At 44.2% G+C, this 20,676-nt stretch overlaps 1 protein-coding gene across 3 annotated transcripts in view; it reads left to right on the top strand.

Moving 5' to 3' along the window:
• ALOX5 (arachidonate 5-lipoxygenase) overlaps nucleotides 1-20,676 on the top strand; it is an 80,224-nt gene that overhangs the window by 2,205 nt on the left and 57,343 nt on the right. For all 3 annotated transcript variants that reach the window (XM_044916539.1, XM_044916540.1, XM_021699719.2), the window contains exons 2-3: nucleotides 3,899-4,097; nucleotides 8,007-8,088. In XM_044916539.1, coding sequence (XP_044772474.1) covers nucleotides 3,899-4,097; nucleotides 8,007-8,088 — 281 coding nt within the window. The remainder of the gene's footprint in view (nucleotides 1-3,898; nucleotides 4,098-8,006; nucleotides 8,089-20,676) is intronic.

Raw genomic sequence — 20,676 nt, 5'->3', positions numbered from 1 at the left:
ATCAGCTGGTTCCTAAAGGCTCTGAAAAAAATCCACTTTTAAGAAAGTTCCTGTTGGTGCAAAGTTACTTCACACTTTGTCTTGCACAGCCCAGAGCTACTTCCTCATTTTCCAGCCAGTGGCTCTTTAAGGCCAGTCTGTCCCTGTTGGGTAAAGGTGAAAAAGAAACCTTAGAGAAAATACTTGCTGTAGAAGAATGGGCCATTTTATTTGGAAAAGAGTTCTAATCGTTATGGTTAGCAGTCACAGTCACAGCAATAAAGGCTGTTACCAGGCAGCTAGTTCAGCCATTTCCGGGTCTTTGGCAGATCAGCACCCACATACCTCTGTGCAGAATTCAGTCAAACAGTAGGACTGATTTCTTCTCCACAAATTGAGTTACAGATCCCCAGTTATTCTCATCAGAGTTCCACATACTGATTCAGGTGAGGACTGGGAATTGAAGTCCTCTGAAGGTGAGATTCTCCTATACATGGTCACACCCTCAGGGGCTCACCACTGCCTGCTTAGGAAAGAGCCCAGAGACTGGCCCGAGGCTGGGCAAATTTGGCAAATTGATTTGTTTCCTTACTTCTGTCAACTGAAAGCAGGTCAAGTCAGATAGGATGACTTTTATAGATCCGAAGATCTCTGGGAAATCTCAGTTGAGCCATTTCATTTTCATTCCAAGACTGCACTCTTAGGAAAGCTAGGGACAACACAGAAGTGTTTAATATATTGTCCCTGAATGTATTCAGTGAGTGTAGAGCAGTCTTACAACTGTATATACTTCTCATATAGTCAGGCAACGTTAACCTTATTAATCTCTTTATGAAGAGAACACTCCAGAATACCTCCTTCTCAGTAATAAGAATATATTAATGAAGAATAAACATGTCCTGAACCATGAGAGACGATGGACTCTGAAAAACAAACTGAGGGTTCTAGAGGGGAGGGGGGTGGGAGCATGGGTTAGCCTGGTGGTGGGTATTGAGGAGGGCACATTCTGCATGGAGCACTGGGTGTTATGCACAAACAATGAATCATGGAACACTACATCTAAAACTAATGATGTAATGTATGGGGATTAACATAAGAATTAAAAAAAAAAAAGAATAAACATGTCCTTATGAACTTCCATCTCTATCCCCCAGTCTTCCCTCTCTGTCCTCTCTTCCCTGGATTCTGCTTCCTGTTTCTCATTTTCTTCCTTTCTCTACTTCCCAGTCCCCGCCATACCCCAATGTCCCCCATTTCTCTCTTCTTTTCTGCTCCAATTTCTCCCTCTCACTCTGTCTTCCAGTCCCCCCCAGTTCCCTCTTCTCTGCTCCACACCTCCTCCTCTCCCTGCCTAGCCCCTCATTAGCTTCCGCCAAGACGAGCATCGCAGGTTGGGCCTCAGAACTGTCTTCTGTCCATGCTCCAGCAGAGAGATCCCTCTCCCTGTCACAGCAACAACAGGGATCTGGAACAGAAACAAATGAGACCTTTCTAAAAATGCTCATATAAAGATCAAATGAAAAGTGATCAGCTAACACGATGAAATATTCAAAAGCCTTAAAACTGTATACCCAATAAAGAGTTGAAAGCAACAAGTGAAATAAAAAAACTGGCCCTTCTGTGAGATGAGGCTGGGGAATTGCATGTTTCCCTGCCTGCATGTCTCTCTCTAGCATCTGACCATTGCACCTACCACCTCTGACCCAAGGAGCTCCAGGCTCTAACCACCTCCTTCTACGTATGCATTCCCTGCCTAAGGGCTCTTGCTCTCTCAGTTCTATACAGCTAAATGCCTTACCCATTCCTTCCCCTCCCCATTGATCTCACTTCTGAAATCTTACCACCTGGCCTACTGATGCCTCAGCTCAGGGGTCTCCATTCTCTCCCACACCCAGAAGTCACCCCACAAGAGCTGTGTCCTTCCTTTCCTCTTCTCCTCCCAGCTCCTCGGGTCATCCATCCCCTCACTGGGACTCCTCTCCAACCCTGCACCCTGGGGCTTCCTGACTTCTTCCCAAGGGATCAGCACCCTGCAGTACAGATAGGCTCCCCAGCTGAGGTCCCACAGGCCTGGGGTCAGTGGTCTTTGTGACCTCACCTATGGATTCTGTTCCCACCGGACACACTGTGGAGTAAAAAGGTTCTTTCACTGTGCAGGAGGGTGCATTCCGGTAGCACAGATGTGCTTGTGTACCTGTTAGGGACCAAAAAGTGTCATCCCAGAGGCCTGGCTCCTTAAGGGTCCTCAGAAATGCTCTAATGAGAACCCAGGCCCAGACCACAGGGCCCAGGGAGGAGACTTCCGCTTTCTGACCACAAGTGTCTGGCATCTTCAGTAACCACAACATGTGAGCTGCTCACTGTGCTCAGAGCCAAGAGGTTTGCTAAAAATACCCAACTTCCTATTCCTCTTAAGAAGTTCTCCCTGGGGTTCCTCTAGCAGCTTGGTAGGAGAAGGATGGAGATAGAGATGCATGGGGTCATATGCAGGATGAAAACCCCTCCCCTCCATTTACTTCACTATCATGCTGACAACTCTAGGTTCTGCCACCAAGGAAAAAGCTCAAGTATTGGTGAAATCTGGCTTAGAAAGTACCTCAGGAGGTTGTGGAGCAGAGAAGAGGGAACTGGGGGGACTGGAAGACAGAGTGAGAGGGAGAAATTGGAGCAGAAGAGAGAAATGTGGGCCATAGTGGGGCTTGGACTCCAGGGCACCGCACACAGGCCTGGGAAGGGAAGAGGTTGATAGGTGTGGCCCAAGGGCCAGCCTAGGGGGGCTGTGGCCAGACCTGGCAGTCATGGTCACCGATTGTTACACCTAAAGTCCTACATTTTGCTAAAAGAGAAAAGAACCTAAAATCTACCCTCTTAAGGAAGACCCTCAAAATCGAGAAACACCAAGTCCAGGGCTTCCCAACCCTGCTGGTGTATAGAACACCCAATGCAATACTTGAGCTCTCTTCCTTCCTTTCCCTCTGCCATCGAGAGTTGCAGACACACAGGTTACCCCAAAGCCTCAGGAGGGTTGCCCAGCACTGCCACCATGCCTGCCTGTCTCCTCGAGTCAGGAGCCTGGCAGCACGAAGCACTGAGCAGCTCAGTCCCAGGGACCTGGTGGGCAGGCTGCCCATGGCCTGCAGTGGTACCTTCTAGCAGCAAGACCAGCCTCAGCCCACCACTGTGCCACAGATGTCATGGGTATTGCTTATCTGATTTTCTTGACCTCTCTGGAGCTAAGTGAATAGCAGATGCCCTAGGATGATGTGCATCTACGCAACTTCACTTGCACTTGAGCCTCCCCATTTTCACTCAGTTATTTGTTCCCCAGAGAACAAGAGAGACATGGAGTGGCTGTGCTAGAAAGGTCTGGATTAGAATTCCGTCTCTGTCAATGAATAGCTGAAGTGGGACTTAGTAAGCTTCAATATCTTCATCTGTGACACAGTCATGACTGCCCCTCATCCTCACGTCATTGTGGGGGTCTACAGCAATTGTCAGCAAGCCCTTCGTAAGATGTAAAGGGCTGCCCAGCATGCAAGGTCTAGTTTGCCCTCGCCAGCCTGCAGGGTGGGCAGGCCAGCAGCCGTCCTGCCCTCATTGTGAGCAGGAGCAGCTGAAGAGGACCCTCACCAAGCACAGCCTAGCAGAGGGCACCCCTGCTGGAGTCTCCCCTCCTCCAGCCTGACCACGGGCAGACAGCAGAATGTCCCTCTCTGAGCAGCACCATCCATCCCTTACTCACGAGACCTCCATCTCCATTAAGGCAGAGGCCAGGATTTGTCCATCTCTGCCTCCCAGGTGCAGCACAGAGCCTTGCGAGGGCAGGCATTCGGCAGACATCTTGGCTAAATGAACTAAGGGGTGATACGAAGGCTCAGGAAACCCCCAGACAACCTGATTTGCCTTTTTCTCCTCTCAGGTTGATTCTTATGACGTGACAGTGGATGAAGAACTGGGCGAAATCCAGCTAGTCAAAATCGAGAAGCGCAAGTACTGGCTCCATGACGACTGGTACCTGAAGTACATCACGCTGAAGACGCCCTGTGGAGATTACATTGAGTTCCCTTGCTACCGCTGGATCACCGGTGAGGGCGAGATTGTCCTGAGAGATGGACGCGGTGAGTGGCTCAAGCCCCTTCCACTCCCTGAGTTTCCCAGGAACCAGGGGGCTTGCAGGCCCTCTTTCCTCCAAGAACTGTATTCATGGGAATAATAACACTGCTGCTCTGTGCCTCGATGCACCTGCAGGTGGTATGACCTTCCTCAGGGGAGTAATAAACCCCACACTCAGAGGGTGAGGTGGGAGGCCCCCAGCCACATGCTCAGCTGTCTTCCCTCTGGGCTGCAGTCCTTCAGAGGCAAGCTTATGACTCCCTTTTTGTCAGAGGGTCCCTCATAGCAAGTACCTGCAGGACATCTCCTTAGACAGGCAGTTCTCCAGGTGAATTCTCCAGTTCTCCTCTCTGTGGGCTATAGTGGGGCTTGGGCTCCAGGGCACCCCACACAGGCCTGGGAAGGGAAGAGGTTGATAGGGGTGGCCCAAGGGCCAGCCTAGAGGGGCCGTGGCCAGGCCTGGCGGTCATGGTCACCGATTGTTACACCTGAAGTCCTACATTTTGCTAAAGAGAAAAGAACCTAAAATCTACCCTTTTAAGCAAGACCCTCAAATGTGCAGACCCCAATCTGGCACTTCTTTGGGAGAGCATTCCTCATAAGAGACAGGCAGTTGGCCTGATGCGGAGGAACAGAGAGCGGAATGGATGGCAAAACTCAGCTAAGGCCACTGTGCCCGTGAAAGACTCCCCCTTGCCGTAGTAGCCTCTTAACATGTGAGAGTCAAACCCATGCCTTGGCAAAATTCTGTCTGGTTCAAGTCATGGCCCTTCAGTTTGCTCACACTCTAAACCCAGAATGAGAAGTCTTCAAAGCTGTGTACCACTGGAATAACGAGGAGGACAGATGTTTTACCCGTGAGATGTTTAATACTTCCTAGTCGACAGTGCATTCCTATCACTAGATCATTCATTCTTTACAGAGTTCAGTGGGGTAGGTAAAATGGAAATGATTACTACCCCCATTTTTTAGCTAAGAAAACCAAGACAGAGGAGGAAAAATTCTTTTCTACCTAGTGTTCTTAAACTATCAGGCCACATCCCATTGTTTCTCACATGGAATTTAAGAAACCAAATTCCAAAAATATTTCTGAGCTGAATGATTAGAGCTAGAAGGATTTTTGTCTCCCGACCTCATGCCAAAAAAAAAAAAAAAAACTCCACAAAATTCACTCTGTCTTGTAGTGGCCAGAATGTGAACAGTTGTGGATAGGGTTCTTCTCTTTCTCTAGTATTGGAAAAACACTAGCTCCAAGTCTCCCTCCTGCGTACAGTCCTTCTTCCCACAGATCCTGAATCCCTTTCCAGCAAAAAAACATATGGCACATTCAAATGAGGATGTTTAGAAAGGTGTAGGTCAGTGTGCAGAGGAACACACCAGTGCGCAGGCCATTAGCACTGCTAGTCCAGGTGGGGTGAGGGGAGGGAAAGAATGCCAGATTAATCCCAGAAGGGGAGTGTCCTTGAGACAGAGCTCCCTTGAGAGTAGTTGTGGCCCCCACTAGAGATGCAGACAGCCTGGGGAAACACTCTCCTCATTCTCCCATGCCCTCCTCTCTCTGGTCAGGCTTCCCAGTGGCTGAACCCAATGTGAAGCCCATTGTTGCAATTCATTCCAATCAAGGACAAGATCAGGGCCTTCAGGGACAGGACAAGGTGAAGGGTAGATCTGGAGGGACACATAGAAGCTATCCATCCAGTATGTTCCACTTGTCGATTGTTGTGTAACAATCTGAGTGGTTTTAAACAGCCTTTTTATTTTGCACATGATCTTATAGGTCAGAGATCTGGGAAAGGCTCAGCTGGGGCAGTTCGTCTGTGAGCCATGAAGCATCGGCTGAGGGGGAAGGACTAGAAGACTCACTTCTAAGACGGTTCTTCTCTCACATGTCTAGTGCCTCAGGGCTCCTTGGCCTCTCTTTCCACCTGGAATCTCATTCTTCAAGCCTTTTCTATGGCGTTGGGCTTCTCACAACTGGGTGGTCACAGGGTGGTCTTATGTGGTGGTCGGCTTCCAAGAGTAAGTACTCCAAGAGACAGAAGGTGGAAGCTGCCAGTCTCTCCTGCCTGAGCCTGGAAGCTGGCAGAGGGTAACTTCCACCATATTCTATTGGTCCAAGCAGTCACAGAGCCTATCCAGACTTAGAGGGGACACAGACCCCCACCTCTCAATGGAAAGAACGTCAAAGAATTTATGGCCATCTTTAATCCACCACATAGCACAACAACCAATCTTGGGACAACTGGAAATGAAGGGGCCCAGCCCACAAGCAACATGGTAACCTCTGCCATCTAATACTTCACCACGGCACCTGGCATGAACATAATGGTCAGGGCCGTCACTGTGGTCCCAGGATCCAGAGCAGCTCTGTGAAAAGACAGCTTCAGTAAGGCACTCATATCAGTGTTTTGGAATCAACCCCTACTCCCGAACTCTGGGGCATTCAGTCTAGGTCTTGTCACCTGAGGTCACCTGCTGTGTTCCCAAAGGTTCCATCAGCCACCAGGGTGGAATGTCCAAGAGAAGTGGAGTTTATGCCTTTTGACACTTGGTATGTGCAGTTCCACATGTTCTGACTTACTCATACCACTGAAACTGAAGAGACCCAATTTCTCAGAGCCAGGTGCCTAAGAGGCTGTTTCTTTGAGGTGGATTAGAGATGATGAATGTCGGGTGCCTATAACAGTGTCTTGTACAGCCAGTGACAGCTGTTGTTACAGTTAATACTCATCTTGCCTTCAGTGGCCTCCGGCCGCCCCTACTGGATGGCTTTCCATCCCCACTGGAGAACAAAGAGGTGCTCCATTGATCCTCCTCTCTGGGCCCCAGTTCCCAGCCGTGGGCTGGAGCTGCCTCAGCCAGAAGGGACTCTGAGTGTGGGCTAAGAACTGTTGGGTGTTGGTCTGAAAGTAGACACTTATAAGCTTTTATAGCAACTTGCAAGAATTATTCTATGATTATTGCATCTTATACTAAAAACAGGGCTTGTGTTTTGAATGTCTTTGGTTTTTTTTGATTTCATTTTTCCAGTAGTTAATTTTTATTATATTTTGCAAAAATATCAGTCTGTGATGGAATGGAAATTTTAAAAACCACAGAGAGCTGGAGAAGCACTATTATAGGCCCCCTTTTCAGGAGATGCTCTGGAATCCTACTAGTCTGGGCTCCCACTGTGTTCACAGGCTTTACCTTAAATAACAGTATAAAGGGTAATCACGAATCAGCCTGTCCTACTCTAAAGGCCCTGAGCAGCTTGACCCTGCCCTTAAGCCACTTACCCCACTCCTGAAATGAGAACCAAGACACCTTTGAATCTGCGCTAAGAGGGAGGAAGAAGCAGCTCAGGTCCATCATGATTATGAGGACAATAATATTAATTATTGTTCCACCTTACTGGGTGCCAAGCACTGTGTGAAGTACTCACTAAATCCCCATCATGACCCTAAAAATAGGCATTATTTTCCCCATTTTACATGTGAGGAAGCTAAGGCAACTTGCTCTATGCCCTGTGCCTGCTGGAGAGTCAGAGAATCGTTGGCCTGCCCCCAAGAACCAAGCCTGGCTCATGTATCTGGACGTGATTCTCAGCGCCCCGAGGGCCCCCGGCTTGCTGAGTGAACAGGCAGAAAGAGAGGGAACTGCGTTTGTCTTTTATAATGGGAGGGGCTAAGAACACAAGATTTGAATCTTGTGTTGAAAATCCACTAATTAGGTGTGTGACCTTGGGCAAAGTTCAAATGCAAAGCTGTTCAACCTCCCTAGATCCCAGTGTCCTCAGTATGAGTGGGGGTGGGGGAAGGGGGCTGTTCTTGGGTAGGTAAAGATGGTGCATGGGTAGGGTGTGGGAGGGGAACCCAAATACTGGACCTTGTTACCTTCGTGGCTCTTCTCACAATCCTGTCCTTTACTCACAGCAAAGTTGGCCTGCGATGACCAAATTCACATTCTCAAGCAGCACAGACGTAAAGAGCTGGAAACACGGCAAAAACAGTATCGGTGAGTTATGACATCAGACCGAACGTCCATAAATAAACTGTGCCCACGGGTTATGGCCGACCACTGCTGGTAAATGATGGCCATGCCACCGGTTCACTGGAGTGCTCCCCAACCCCCAGCTCCCCCTGACCACCACTCCAGGCAGAGATGGTAGAGCATTATGGAAAAAACTTGAGGTCAACCATATTGGCATTTAGGAGGAATGGGGCAGCCAAAGCTTGGATTTACATTAATGTTCTTTCACCTCCCATGGTAGAGATTACCCCTCACTTCTTATGTCTTCTGATAATAATTCGATTGTAAAAGGGACATATAATCTACAACAAAACTGACAAATCTTTAACAGACAAAGAAAAAAGAGTGAGAGAACTCAAATTATTAAAATTAGGAACCCTCCTACACTGTTGGTGGGAATGCAAGCTGGTGCAGCCACTCTGGAAAACAGTATGGAGGTTCCTCAGAAAGTTGAAAACAGAGCTACCCTATGACCCAGTAATTGCACTACTGGGTATTTACCCCAAAGATACAAATGTAGGGATCCGAAGGGGTACGTGCACCCCGATGTTTATAGCAGCAATGGCCACAATAGCCAAACTATGGAAAGAGCCAAGATGTCCATCGACATATGAATGGATAAAGAAAATGTGGTATACACACACACACACACACACACACACACACACATACACAATGGAATATTATGCAGCCATCAAAAGGAATGAAATCTTGCCATTTGCAATGACATGGATGGAAGTGGAGGGTATTATGCTAAGTGAAATAAGTCAATCAGAGAAAGACATGTATCATATGACCTCACTGATATGAGGAATTCTTAATCTCAGGAAACAAACTGAGAGTTGCTGGAGTGGTGGGGGGTGGGAGGGATGGGGTGGCTGGGTGACAGACATTGGGGAGGGTATGTGCTATGGTGAGCGCTGTGAACTGTATAAGACTGTTGAATCACAGACCTGTACCTCTGAAACAAATAATACATTATATGTTAAAAAAAAAAAAAAAGCAGGAGGGGAAGAATGAAGGGGGGGAGATCAGAGTGGGAGACAAACCATGAGAGACTATGGACTCTGAGAAACAAACTGAAGGTTCTAGAGGGGAGGGGGGTGGGGGGATGGGTTAGCCTGGTGATGGGTATTAAAGAGAGCATGTATTGCATGGAGCACTGGGTGTTATATGCAAACAATGAATCATGGAACACTACATCAAAAACTAATGGTGTAATGTATGGTGATTAACATAACATAATAAAATAAAAAAACTTAAAAATAAGAGACGGAGCATCAGTACCCACTTCACACAAATTAAAACGAATCAAAGGGAATACTATAAACAGCTGTACACCAACAAATTAGATAACTTGGGTAAAATGGACAAATTCCTAAAAAGACAGAAGTGACCAAAACTGACTCAGGAATAAATAATCTGAATAAAACAATCACAAGCAAAGAGATTGAATTAGTAATTTTGAAACCTCTCACAAAGAAAAGCCCAGGCCTAGACGGCCTCACTGGTTAATTAATAGCAATCCTGCGAAGTTCTTCCAGAAAACAGAAGAGGAGGGAACACGTCCCAACTCATTGGATGAGATCACTATTATACCAAAATCAGACATATCATAAGAAAACTATACACCAGTATCTCTTATGGGTATAGATTCAAACATTTTCTACAAAATACTAGCAAACTGGATCCAGCAGCACGTAAAAGGCATGATACAATATGATCAGGTAGGATTTATCCTAAGTATGGAAGTTTGGCTTAACATCCAAAAATCAGGTAATGTAATGCACCATAAAAATAGAGTAAAGAAAAAGAAACACATGATAATCTCAAAAGACACACAAGAGTGCATTTGACAAAATCCAACACCCTTTCATAATTGAAAAACACTAGAAAAATAAGAATTTTTTTTAAAGATTTTATTTATTTATTTGACAGAGACACAGTGAGAGAGAGACACAAGCAGGGGGAGTGGTAGAGGGAGAAAGCAGGCTCCCGCTGAGCAGGGATTTCCTCCCCCCCGGCCGGGGGCTCAATCCCAGGACCCTGGGATCATGACCTGAGCTGAAGGCAGAAGCTTAACGACTGAGCCACCCAGGCGCCCCTGGAAAAATAAGAATTAAAGGGAAATTTCTCAACCTGTTAAAGGGATCTGTAAAAAAAATTACAGTTAACATCATACTTAATGGGAAAAGACCACATGCTTTCCTCCTAAGGTCCAGAAACAAGATAAAGATGTCAGCTTTTGCCACTTCTATTCAATATTTGTACTGGAGGTTCTAGGCAGGGCCATTAGGCAAGAAGGGACAAAGGATACCCACATTAAAGAGCAATAAGTAAAACCGTTGCCATTCACAGATGACATGATCTTGTATGTGGAAAATCTTAAGGAATTCACCAAAAAATTATTGGAACAGGGTACTGGGATCGAGCCCCCAGGGGGGAAATCCCTGCTCAGGGGGAGCCTGCTTCTCCCTCTGCCCCTCCACCACACCCCCCCCCCCCCCCCCGCTCATGCTCTCTCTTGCTATCACTCTCTCTCAAATAAATAAAATCTTAAAAAAAAAAAAATTGGAACTACTAAGCCAGGAAGATTACAGGATACAAGATCAATACAGTTCCATGTGCAATAGCATCAAAAGGAATAAAATATTTATAAACTTAAGAAGTCCAAGACTTATACAATGAAAACTACAAAACATTGTTAAAAGTAATTAAAGAAGACCTAAATAAGGTGAAAGACCTCTTATGTTCATGGACCAGAGGACTTAATATTATTAAAATGGTTAATACTCCCCATAGTGGGGCGCCTGGGTGGCTCAGTCGTTCAGCGTCTGCCTTCGGCTCAGGTCATGATCCCAGGGTCTTGGGATCGAGCCCCGCATCGGGCTCTCAGCTCAGCGGAAAGCCTGCTTCTCCCTCTCCCACTCTCCCTGCTTGTGTTCCCTCTCTCGCTGTGTCTCTCTGTCAAATAAATAAATAAAATCTTAAAAAAAAAAAATACTCCCCATAGCAATGTACAAATTTAACACAATCCTTATCAAAATCCCAGGTGACTTTTTTGCAGCAATTGACTAGCTTATCTTAAAATCCGTATGGAAATATGAGGAACTCAGAATATTAAAACAATCTTGAAAAAAAAAAACAAAGTTGGGGAACTCACATTTCCCAATATCAGAATTACTACCCTGCTGCAGGAATCAAGACAATGTGGTTGGTATAGGCATAAGGCTAGATACATAGAGCAATTAAATAGAATTGAGAGTCCAGAAATAAGCCATGGAGGCAGCAAGACAGTTCAATGGAGAAGAAAATAGTCTTTTCAACAAATGGTGTTGGTCAACTGACTAGCGACATGCAAAAGAATGAAATTGGACCCTTACACCATGTACAAAAATTAACTTAAAATAGATCAAATATGTAAATGTAAGAGCTTAAACTGTAAAACATTGAAAAAGACGGGTCAACTTTCATAACCTTGGATTTGGCAAATGATTTTTAGATTTGACAAAAGCATAAGCAACAAAGGAGAAATAGATAAACTGATGTCACCAAATTTTAAAACTTCTGTGCTTTAAAGGATCCCATCAAGAAAGTGAAAAGACAGGGCGCCTGAGTGGCTCAGTCGGTTGAGCATCCAACTCTTGGTTTTGGCTCAGGTCATGATCTCATGGGTCATGGGATCAAGCCCCACATTGGGCTCCACACTTAGAGGTGGGTCTGCTTGAAGAGGCTCTCCCTCTACCCCTCTCGTGCTCTTTTTCTCTCTCCAGCTCTCTTTCTCAAATAAATAAATAAAATCTTTTTAAAAAAGTGAAGGACAACCCACAGAATTGGATAAAATATATGTGAATCATATATCTGATAAGGGACTTGTATCCACAATATATAAAGAGCTCTTATAAATCAAGAGTAAAAGACAATCTAATTTAAAAATGGAGAAGGACCTGAATAGACATTTTTCCAAGGAAGATATATATATGATCAGTAAGCACATGAAAAGATGCTTGACATCATTATTCATCAGGGAAATGCAAATCATTACCACTTCACACTTACTGTGATGTCTAAAATAAAAAAGTTAGATAATTACAAGAGTTGTGGAGGTGTGGAGAAATCAGAACCCTCATTACACTACTTGTGGGAGTGTAAAATGGTGCAGCTGCTTTAGAACACAGTCTGTATTTACTCAGATTATCTTTATTTAAAGATTTATTGACTTATTTTAGAGACAGAGCAGGAGTGGGAGGGGCAGAGGGAGAGAGAATCTCAAGTAGACCCCATACTGAGCATGGAGCCCAATGTGGGGCTCAGTCTCACGACACTGAGATCACGACCCAAGCAGAAACCAAGAGTTGGACGCTTAACTGACTGTACCACCCAGGCACCCCAAGTTTCTCAAATTATTAAATAGAGTTACTGTATGGTCCAGCAATTCCACACCTAGGAATATACCTAAAAGAAGTGAAAACATATGTCCACACAAAAACTTGTATATGAATGTTTACATTATCCATAATAACCAAAGGTGAATATAACCCAAGTGTCCATTAACTCATGAATGTATAAATAAAATGTGGTATGTCTATACCATGGAATATATTTTGGCCATAAAAAAAAGAACAAATCAACACTTCTCCAGAGAAAATATATGAATGACCAATAAGCACCTGAAAAGATGCTCAACACCATTAATCATCAGGAAAATAGCAAATCAAAACCATAATAAAAACTACCTCACACCTACCAGGATAACTCGAATCAAAAAGACAGACAATAGCCAGTGCTGGTGAGGATGTGGGGAAACCGGAGCCCTCATATATTGCCAGTAGAATGTAAAATGGTGCAGCCACCTTGAAAAATAGTTTAGCAGTTTCTCCAATCTTAAACAGACTTACTACTAGCAATTCTACCCCTTTTTTCTTTTGCATGTGGTATCATGTGGAACACAAGAGTAATGAAAATAGGTGTCCCTCTACACACATAGCCCCACACATGCAAACTTGTATAATATTCATAGCAACGTTATTTATAATAGCCCAAAGGTGGAAACAACCTAAATTCCATTAACTGATGAATGGATAAACAAAATGTGGTATATCCATATGATGGAATACTCCTTGGCATTAAAAAGGAATGAACTATGGATCTATGCTAAACTATGGATGAACCTCAAAAAACATTATGCTAAACAGAAAAGTCATTTACAAAAGACTACATACTGTATGATTCTATATATATGAAATGTCTAGAACAGGCAAGTCTGTGAACACAGATTAGTAGATTATTGATTTGCCCAGGGCTGGCAGATGGAGATGGGGAATGGGGAGTGACTATTAATGGGCACAGGGTTTCCTTTTGGGGTGAAAATATTCCAAAATTAGAGTTTGGTGAAGGTTGCACAAGTCTGTAAGTATACTAAAAATCCTTTAATTGGATACTTTTAAGGGATGAATTTTATTGTATGTAAATTATATCTCAGTATAGCTGTTTTTGAAAACAATACATGATCTAGAGTGCTCATCAGGGAAATGGCTGTCAGTGGGCTGTATCCAGCCTGTAAATTTGTCTCATGGCCATTTTGGAGCCCTAAGTAAACAGGGTTCTTATTCCCCAGGTTTTCTCAGTCCAGCACCTGTCTATCATCAAGGCATCTTTCATGTCCTACTTTGGCTATTGGAGACATTTGAATTTGTGACTCCTTCCAAGGGGGAGGAATGGAAGGAATTGTGCTAAACAATCAGCATGTTTACCTGGGCTGTGGAGGGGCTTTTGGAGACTGATGACCATTACACCTTTTCACGTATTCCTCTATAGTGTAGCTTCTTACAAGGAATATGTAGTATGTCAGGTTTTTTTAATCCAATAAAGCAAAAGAAGGGGAATCAATGAATGGCTGTTACACAGAGCAACACGGGCAAACCTGACAAATACGGTGTTGATCACTGGAAGCCAGAGACGGCTTCCGTAGAGTTTGGAATTATATTGTTTATGGAAAGTTATATAGCAGTGGAACAATAAATAATAGCAAGGAAATGGTTCTCATAAAAGGGAGGATGGTGATTGGGGGAGATTGAGTGGGGAGCAGATGCAGTGGGGGGGTACTGGTAACATTCTGATTCTCGGTCTGGATGTTGGTTATAGAGATGTTTTGTTCATTTTTCCACATGTGTCTGTACATATATATTCATACACACACATACATACATGTATTTATATATTCGATTTTATAATAAAATGTTTAAAACTTTCATGTCTTTATATCAGGTGAAGGAAGGTAATCTGATTTGACTTGAGTAATGTTAAAGATTCATGAATTTGTGATTTGTTTTAAGACACTTGAGTGTGAGCCTCTCAGCTTAGACACCCTATGATGCGTTCTGAGACTTTTGTATTTGGTACAGCGCACAAGGCATTGTCTGAGAGCTCTGCACCACCCTTCCCATCTTAAAGGATTGTTATTTCTATTTTTTCTGAAGTAATTTATTTCTTCCCACTTTATTTGTTATTTTATGTAAATTCAATTAATTAACATATCATGTATTATTGGTTTCAGAGGTAGAGGTCAGTGATTCATCAGTCTTATATCCAGTGCTCATTATATCATGTGCCCTCCTTAAAGTCCATCACCCAGTTGCCCCATCCCCCCACCCCCCTCCCCTATAGTTGTTTCCTATGATTAAGAGTCTCTTATGGTTTTTCTCCCTTTCTGGGTTTCGTCTTGTTTTATTTTTTTCCTCTCTTCCCCTGTACTCCTCTGTTTTGTTTCTTAAATTCCACATATGAGTGAGATCATATGATAATTGTCTTTCTCTGATTGACTTATTTCGCTTAGCACAACAACCTCCAGCTCCAGCCACATCATTGCAAATGGCAAGATTTCATTTTTTGATGGCTGAGTAGTATTCCATTGTATATATGTACCATGTTTTCTTTATCCATTCATCTGTCAATGGACATCTGGGCTCTTTCCATAGTTTGGCAATTGTGGACATTGCTGCTATAAAGATTGGGGTGCAGGTGCCCCTTCGGATCACTACATGTGTGTCTTTGGGGTAAATACCCAGTAGTGCAATTGCTGGGTTATAGGGCAGCTCTGTTTTCAACTTTTTGAGGATTGTTTTTTCTATGTTCCTTCCTCAGCTTTCCTCCCCACTTCAGCCACCCCTATCAAAGCCCCAGGAGTGAGCACTTCATGTGTTTTTGGCCCTGTGGGAAGAAGGAATCTTAGATTGTGGTGATGCTAAACAACTTTCAGAGAATCAGGCTAGTTTTTGTCCTGTTAGATGAGTAGACAGCAAGTTTTATCAGTTCCACTGTAATTCAGACTAAGATATTAATGGCTGATAAAGTAGTCTACAGGCATGTTGTCTTAACTCAGTATTTTCCAAAGTACGCCCTGGAGTAGTGGTCCCAAAACTTTGTCCCCATGATAAGACAAGTTCGGGAAATCACATCCCCCTCCTGGAGGTTCCCAGTGCATATAAGCTTTGAGAATTCTGAGAAATTCTGTGCTGGTGAACTGTGCTTAATTTTTTTTAGCCCAGTGTTTCACAAGAGAATCTGACATACAATTCTCAACATCCTGCAGAACAAGTACTCTGTGGAGCACCCTTTGGAAAATGCCCCTTTCCTAGGGAGCGGTGGATTCAGTGGTGTTTTTGTCTCACAGGGATAGGGTTTGGCGCGGTCTAGGGAGATGGGCCAAGAGCTTTCTGGTGAAACAGTTTTCCCCCTTCTTAGATCTAATCGTCATTTTTTCTTCCTCCTTCCACTGATCGGTCCTTTTCAGATGCCTCCCTCTGCTTCCGTTCAGGAAATACTGAACTTTGCATCATCTGCATAATCTAGGGGTTCCTCTTTCACATAAGCTCTCAGAGTTCTAGATGAGAGTTTGGAAGTAAAGTAAGCATAGTCTCCAGTCTGTCAGAAAGCTGCAGGTCCAGCTGGCCCTCGTCCCTCAGTCAGCCAAACAGGGAGATGGAGAGGCCCACACAGGTCATCACCCACTGCCCTGTTCTCACTGTGAGTGCATATACCTAGATGGTGCGCTCAGACAGAGCAGCGTATAGTGTGGTGGTCTGTGATCTATAATATGTAATCACTTCGCAACTTGCTTTTTTCACTCATTATTCTGTTTTGAAGGGCAGTCAGTTGACATAGGTGTCATCCATTCATTTAGCTTCTGTACAGCACACCATTGTATGAATGAACCACCAGGCTCACCCTCGCTCCGGCTGATGCACAGGTGGACCGTCTTTAATTCCCGGTTGTCGCAAGCCACCCGTCAGGGAGCTTTCTCATACATCTTCTGGTGCTGTCATGAAAGAGTTTCTCCAGGGAATATTCCTAGAAATAGACTTGTAGGATTGCAGACCACATTTTAAGTTTTCTAGATATTGCCAGTTGTCTTTTAAAGAGATTCTGCCAGTTTTCACCCCCTAGCAGCTGTTTTTGAGGGTTGCAATTTCCCTGCATTGTTGACATACTTTGCATCTTGAGACATTCTCATGTGGGTCAGTCTAATGTCCTGAAATCATCTCTCATTGATTTCCTCATTCTTAAATTGCCACATATTTCTAGCTGTGTGTGAATTCAGCCATTCCCCTACTGATGGACATTCAGCTTGTTTCTCACCTGTCTGTCTGCCTTTGGCATTACCAACAGTGTTACTGGAAGCAGTCTTAGACAAGCCGCTTGATGTCCTGGTGCTTTCATTACTGTCACATTAAGTTCCAGAACTCACATTGGTGGATCTAATTAGCAGTTTCATTTTAAGAAATACTAACAAAATTCCTGTCCCACAATTTTATAGTAATTTTCGGTGCAATTTTCCGGTTGCATGTGTATACATATGACATACCTGGTCATGCCGATCTTTTCTATTTTTAACAATCTAAAAATCCCTAAGTTGGACCCCTTTGTGGTCTTAATCTGCCTTTCCCTGACCACTGGTGAGTTTCGCCTCTGTGCATTGTCTCTTCTTTGGATTGCCTATGTGTATGCTTTATTTTTGTCTTATGATTAATCTAAAGGAGCTCTTTGTATATCAGGTTAGTATCCTTTTGTTATAAGTATAGCATATGTCATCTGTCTTCTGTTGCTTTTGTCATAGAAGATTTTAGTTCTTTGTTTTCTTAACTACATGTATTGGATTTCCTTTATTGCTTTTGGGTTTCCTGCTTTGCATAAGAAGGCCCTCCCCACCCCAGTATTACATAAATACACCTATATTTTTGTCTAATACTTTTGCGATTTAGTCTTTAAACATTTGGCTCTTAATTCACCTGCCATGTGTTTTTATACGTGATGTGAAGCAGGGCTCAAGCATCCCCAGTATCACTACGGACTGCATTCCTCCCCACTGCCGGGGGAGGACACCCACCGAGCGCAGAGCCGGCCCAGGATGCTGGTTCTGAGCACGGGCTCTGAAGCCAGTCTCCGAGCTCTGCTCCCACTTACGGCCACTCACTCCATGTACTGTGAAAGTTGTTTAGTCTCTGTGTGCCTCACCCCCTCAATCTAGAAGATGGGTGAAAGAACAGTACTATCTCACAGGGTTTTGAGAGAATTAAATAGATTAAGCCATGAAAACACATAGAATAGTATTTGGCACCTAGAAAGCACTTGGTAAGTGTTAGCTAGTTTTCTGTCACATTTACATATTTTCTTGGGGCTGTTTCTGGACTTCACGTGTTAGTTCGTTTTTCCACCCTGTAGCCCCGCACCATGTTTTGATTATTATAACTTTCTAATATATGTTAATAGCTCTGTCAGTACCTCACTGTTCCCTTTTAAGATTTTCATGATGAGAATAGCTTTGAATTACATATAAATGTGTTATGTACTGACATGCTAATGACATTCAGTCCCCCCACCCCCACCGAGAACACAGTGTGACTTTCCCTCCATCTAGATCTTATGTAATGACCTTCCGTAGAGTTTCTAATTTTCTTCTTTTTTTTAAATTTTTTTATTGTTATGTTAATCCCCATACATTACATCATTAGTTTTAGATGTAGTGTTCCATGATTCATTGTTTGTGCATAACACCCAGTGCTCCATGCAGAACGTGCCCTCCTCAATACCCACCACCAGGCTAACCCATCCTCCCACCCCCCTCCCCTCTAGAACCCTCAGTTTGTTTCTCAGAGTCCATCGTCTCTCATGATTCGTGTACCCCTCTGATTTCCCCCCCTTCATTCTTCCCCTCCTGCTATCTTTTTTTTTTTCCTTAACGTATATTGCATTATTTGTTTCAGAGGTACAGATCTGAGATTCAACAGTCTTGCACAATTCACAGCGCTCACCATAGCACATACCCTCCCCAGTGTCTATCACCCAGCCACGCCATCCCTCCCACACCCCACCACTCCAGCAACCCTCAGTTTATTTCCTGAGATTAAGAATTCCTCATATCGGGGGCGGAGCAAGATGACGGAGGAGTAGGAGACCTGGATTTCGTCTCCTCTCAGGAATTCAGCTGGATAGGGATCAAACCATTCTGAAGACCTACAAACTCAACAGGAGATCGAAGAAAAGAAGAGCAACAACTCTCTCATCAGAAAAGCGACCACTTTCTGGAAGGTAGGACGTGCGGAGAAGTGAATCCGAGGCGATATTCGGGAGGATAGACGGCGGGGGAGGGGCCTCCGTCCGCCGCTTCTGGCAAGTGATGGAGCCGCGGAGCACAAAATCGGAACTTTTAAAAGTCTGCTCCGCCGAGGGACGTCACTCTGGTGGCTAAGCGGGGGGTGGAACCCTCCGGGACAGTGTGGTCTCAGGACCCACGGGTCACAGAAAGACCGGGGGTGCCTGAGTGTGGCAGAGCTCCCAGGTATTGGAGCAGGGAAGCCGGCTGCAGAGACGGAGCCCAGGCGCGGGCTCTCAGCTCGGGGTTGCCATAAACCGTGATCCGCGGCACAGTCGGGCCCCTGCTCCTCCAGCAGGGACCCAACAAGCAGCAGATCTGGGGAGACTCACCTTCTTCCCGGGAGGAGCGGCGCGGGAGTGCACCGCAGGGATCTGCTGGGTTTGGAGACTCCACCCGGGGTCGGGTGCCAGAGATAGAAACGCACGGTCACAGGCCGGGTGAGCACGGAGTACGGCCGGAGACCGGGGAGACAGGAGTGACTGGCGGCTTTTCTCTGGGGGCTCACTGAGAAGCGGGGCCCCGAGTTCTCGGCTCCTCCGCGGCGGAGATTGGGAGGCCGCCATTTTCACTCTCCGCCTCCAAAGCTGTACGGAAAGCTCGCAGGGAACAAAAGCCCAGAGAGCAAACCCGAGCAGATTACTTAGCCGGGAGGGGCAATGGCGGGGCATTTCTGCCTCCGGTAAAGACATTTGGAAACCACGGCAACAGACCCCTCCCCAGAAGATCAGCGAGAACAGCCAGCCAAGACCAAGTTTACCGATCAGTAAGAACGGCAGAACTCCAGCGCTACGGGAATACTGCACATAGAATTCATGGCTTTTTTACCATGATTCTTTAGTCTTTCAAAGTTAATTTTTTTTTAACTGTCTTTTTTCTTTTTTTTTTCTTTTTGAATTTTTCTTTTTCCCTTTTTCAACCAACATCTTATCAATCCCTTTTTTTAAAAAAAACATTTTTATTTTTCATTTTTAGAGTCATATTCTATCCCTTCATAGTAGTTACCCGTATTTTTGGCATATATATATAAGTTGTTCTCTCTTTAAAATTTTGAGATAGTTTCTTCTAACAGATTAAAATATACCCTAAATCTCTAGTATATGGTGTTTTCTATTCCCCTGCCTGATCACATTCTCTCCCCCTTTTTTTTCTTTTCTTTTTTCTTTTTTTAAAACCTCTTCTTTTTTTCAAACAACTTCTTGTCAATTCCTTTTATAAAATTTTTTATAATTTCTATCTTTACAGTCATATTCCATCCCTTCATCATATCAACCCTTATTTTTGTACATATATAAGTTTTTCTTTCTTTAAAATTTTGGGAGGCACTTTCTTCTAAAAGACCAAAATACACCCCAAATCTAGTGTGTGGCACTGATCTATATACCAGCCTGATCATATTTGAACACATTCTGGTTTTTTTTTGTTGTTGTTGTTTTGTTTTGTTTGTTTTTGTTTTTATCCGTATCTTTTTCTTTTTCTTTTTTTTCTTTTTCTTTTTTCTCTCTTTCCCTTTCTTTTCCCACCGCTTCAGGTCTTTTCTGATTTGTTTAGAGTATATTTTCTGGGGACGTTGTTACTCTGCTAGCATTTTGTTCTCTCATTAATCTATTCTCCTCTGGACAAAATGCCAAGACGGAAAAAATCACCTCAACAAAAAGAACAAGAGGTAGTACCGACTGCCAGGGACCTACTCAGTATGGACATTAGTACGATGTCAGATCTAGAGTTCAGAATCATCACTTTAAAGATACTAGCTGGGCTTGAAAAAAGCATGGAAGTTATTAGAGAAACCCTTTCTGGAGAAGTAAAAGAACTAAAATCTAACCAAGTAGAAATCAAAAAGGCTATTAATGAGGTGCAATCAAATATGGGGCGCTAACTGCTAGGATAAATGAGGCAGAAGAGAGAATTAGTGATATAGA

The sequence above is a fragment of the Neomonachus schauinslandi genome, chromosome 6 (genome assembly GCF_002201575.2).
Source record: "Neomonachus schauinslandi chromosome 6, ASM220157v2, whole genome shotgun sequence".
Taxonomy (NCBI): Eukaryota; Metazoa; Chordata; class Mammalia; order Carnivora; family Phocidae; genus Neomonachus; species Neomonachus schauinslandi.
Note: the sequence above shows the minus strand (reverse complement) of the source record. Positions and strands in the feature narration are given on the sequence as shown.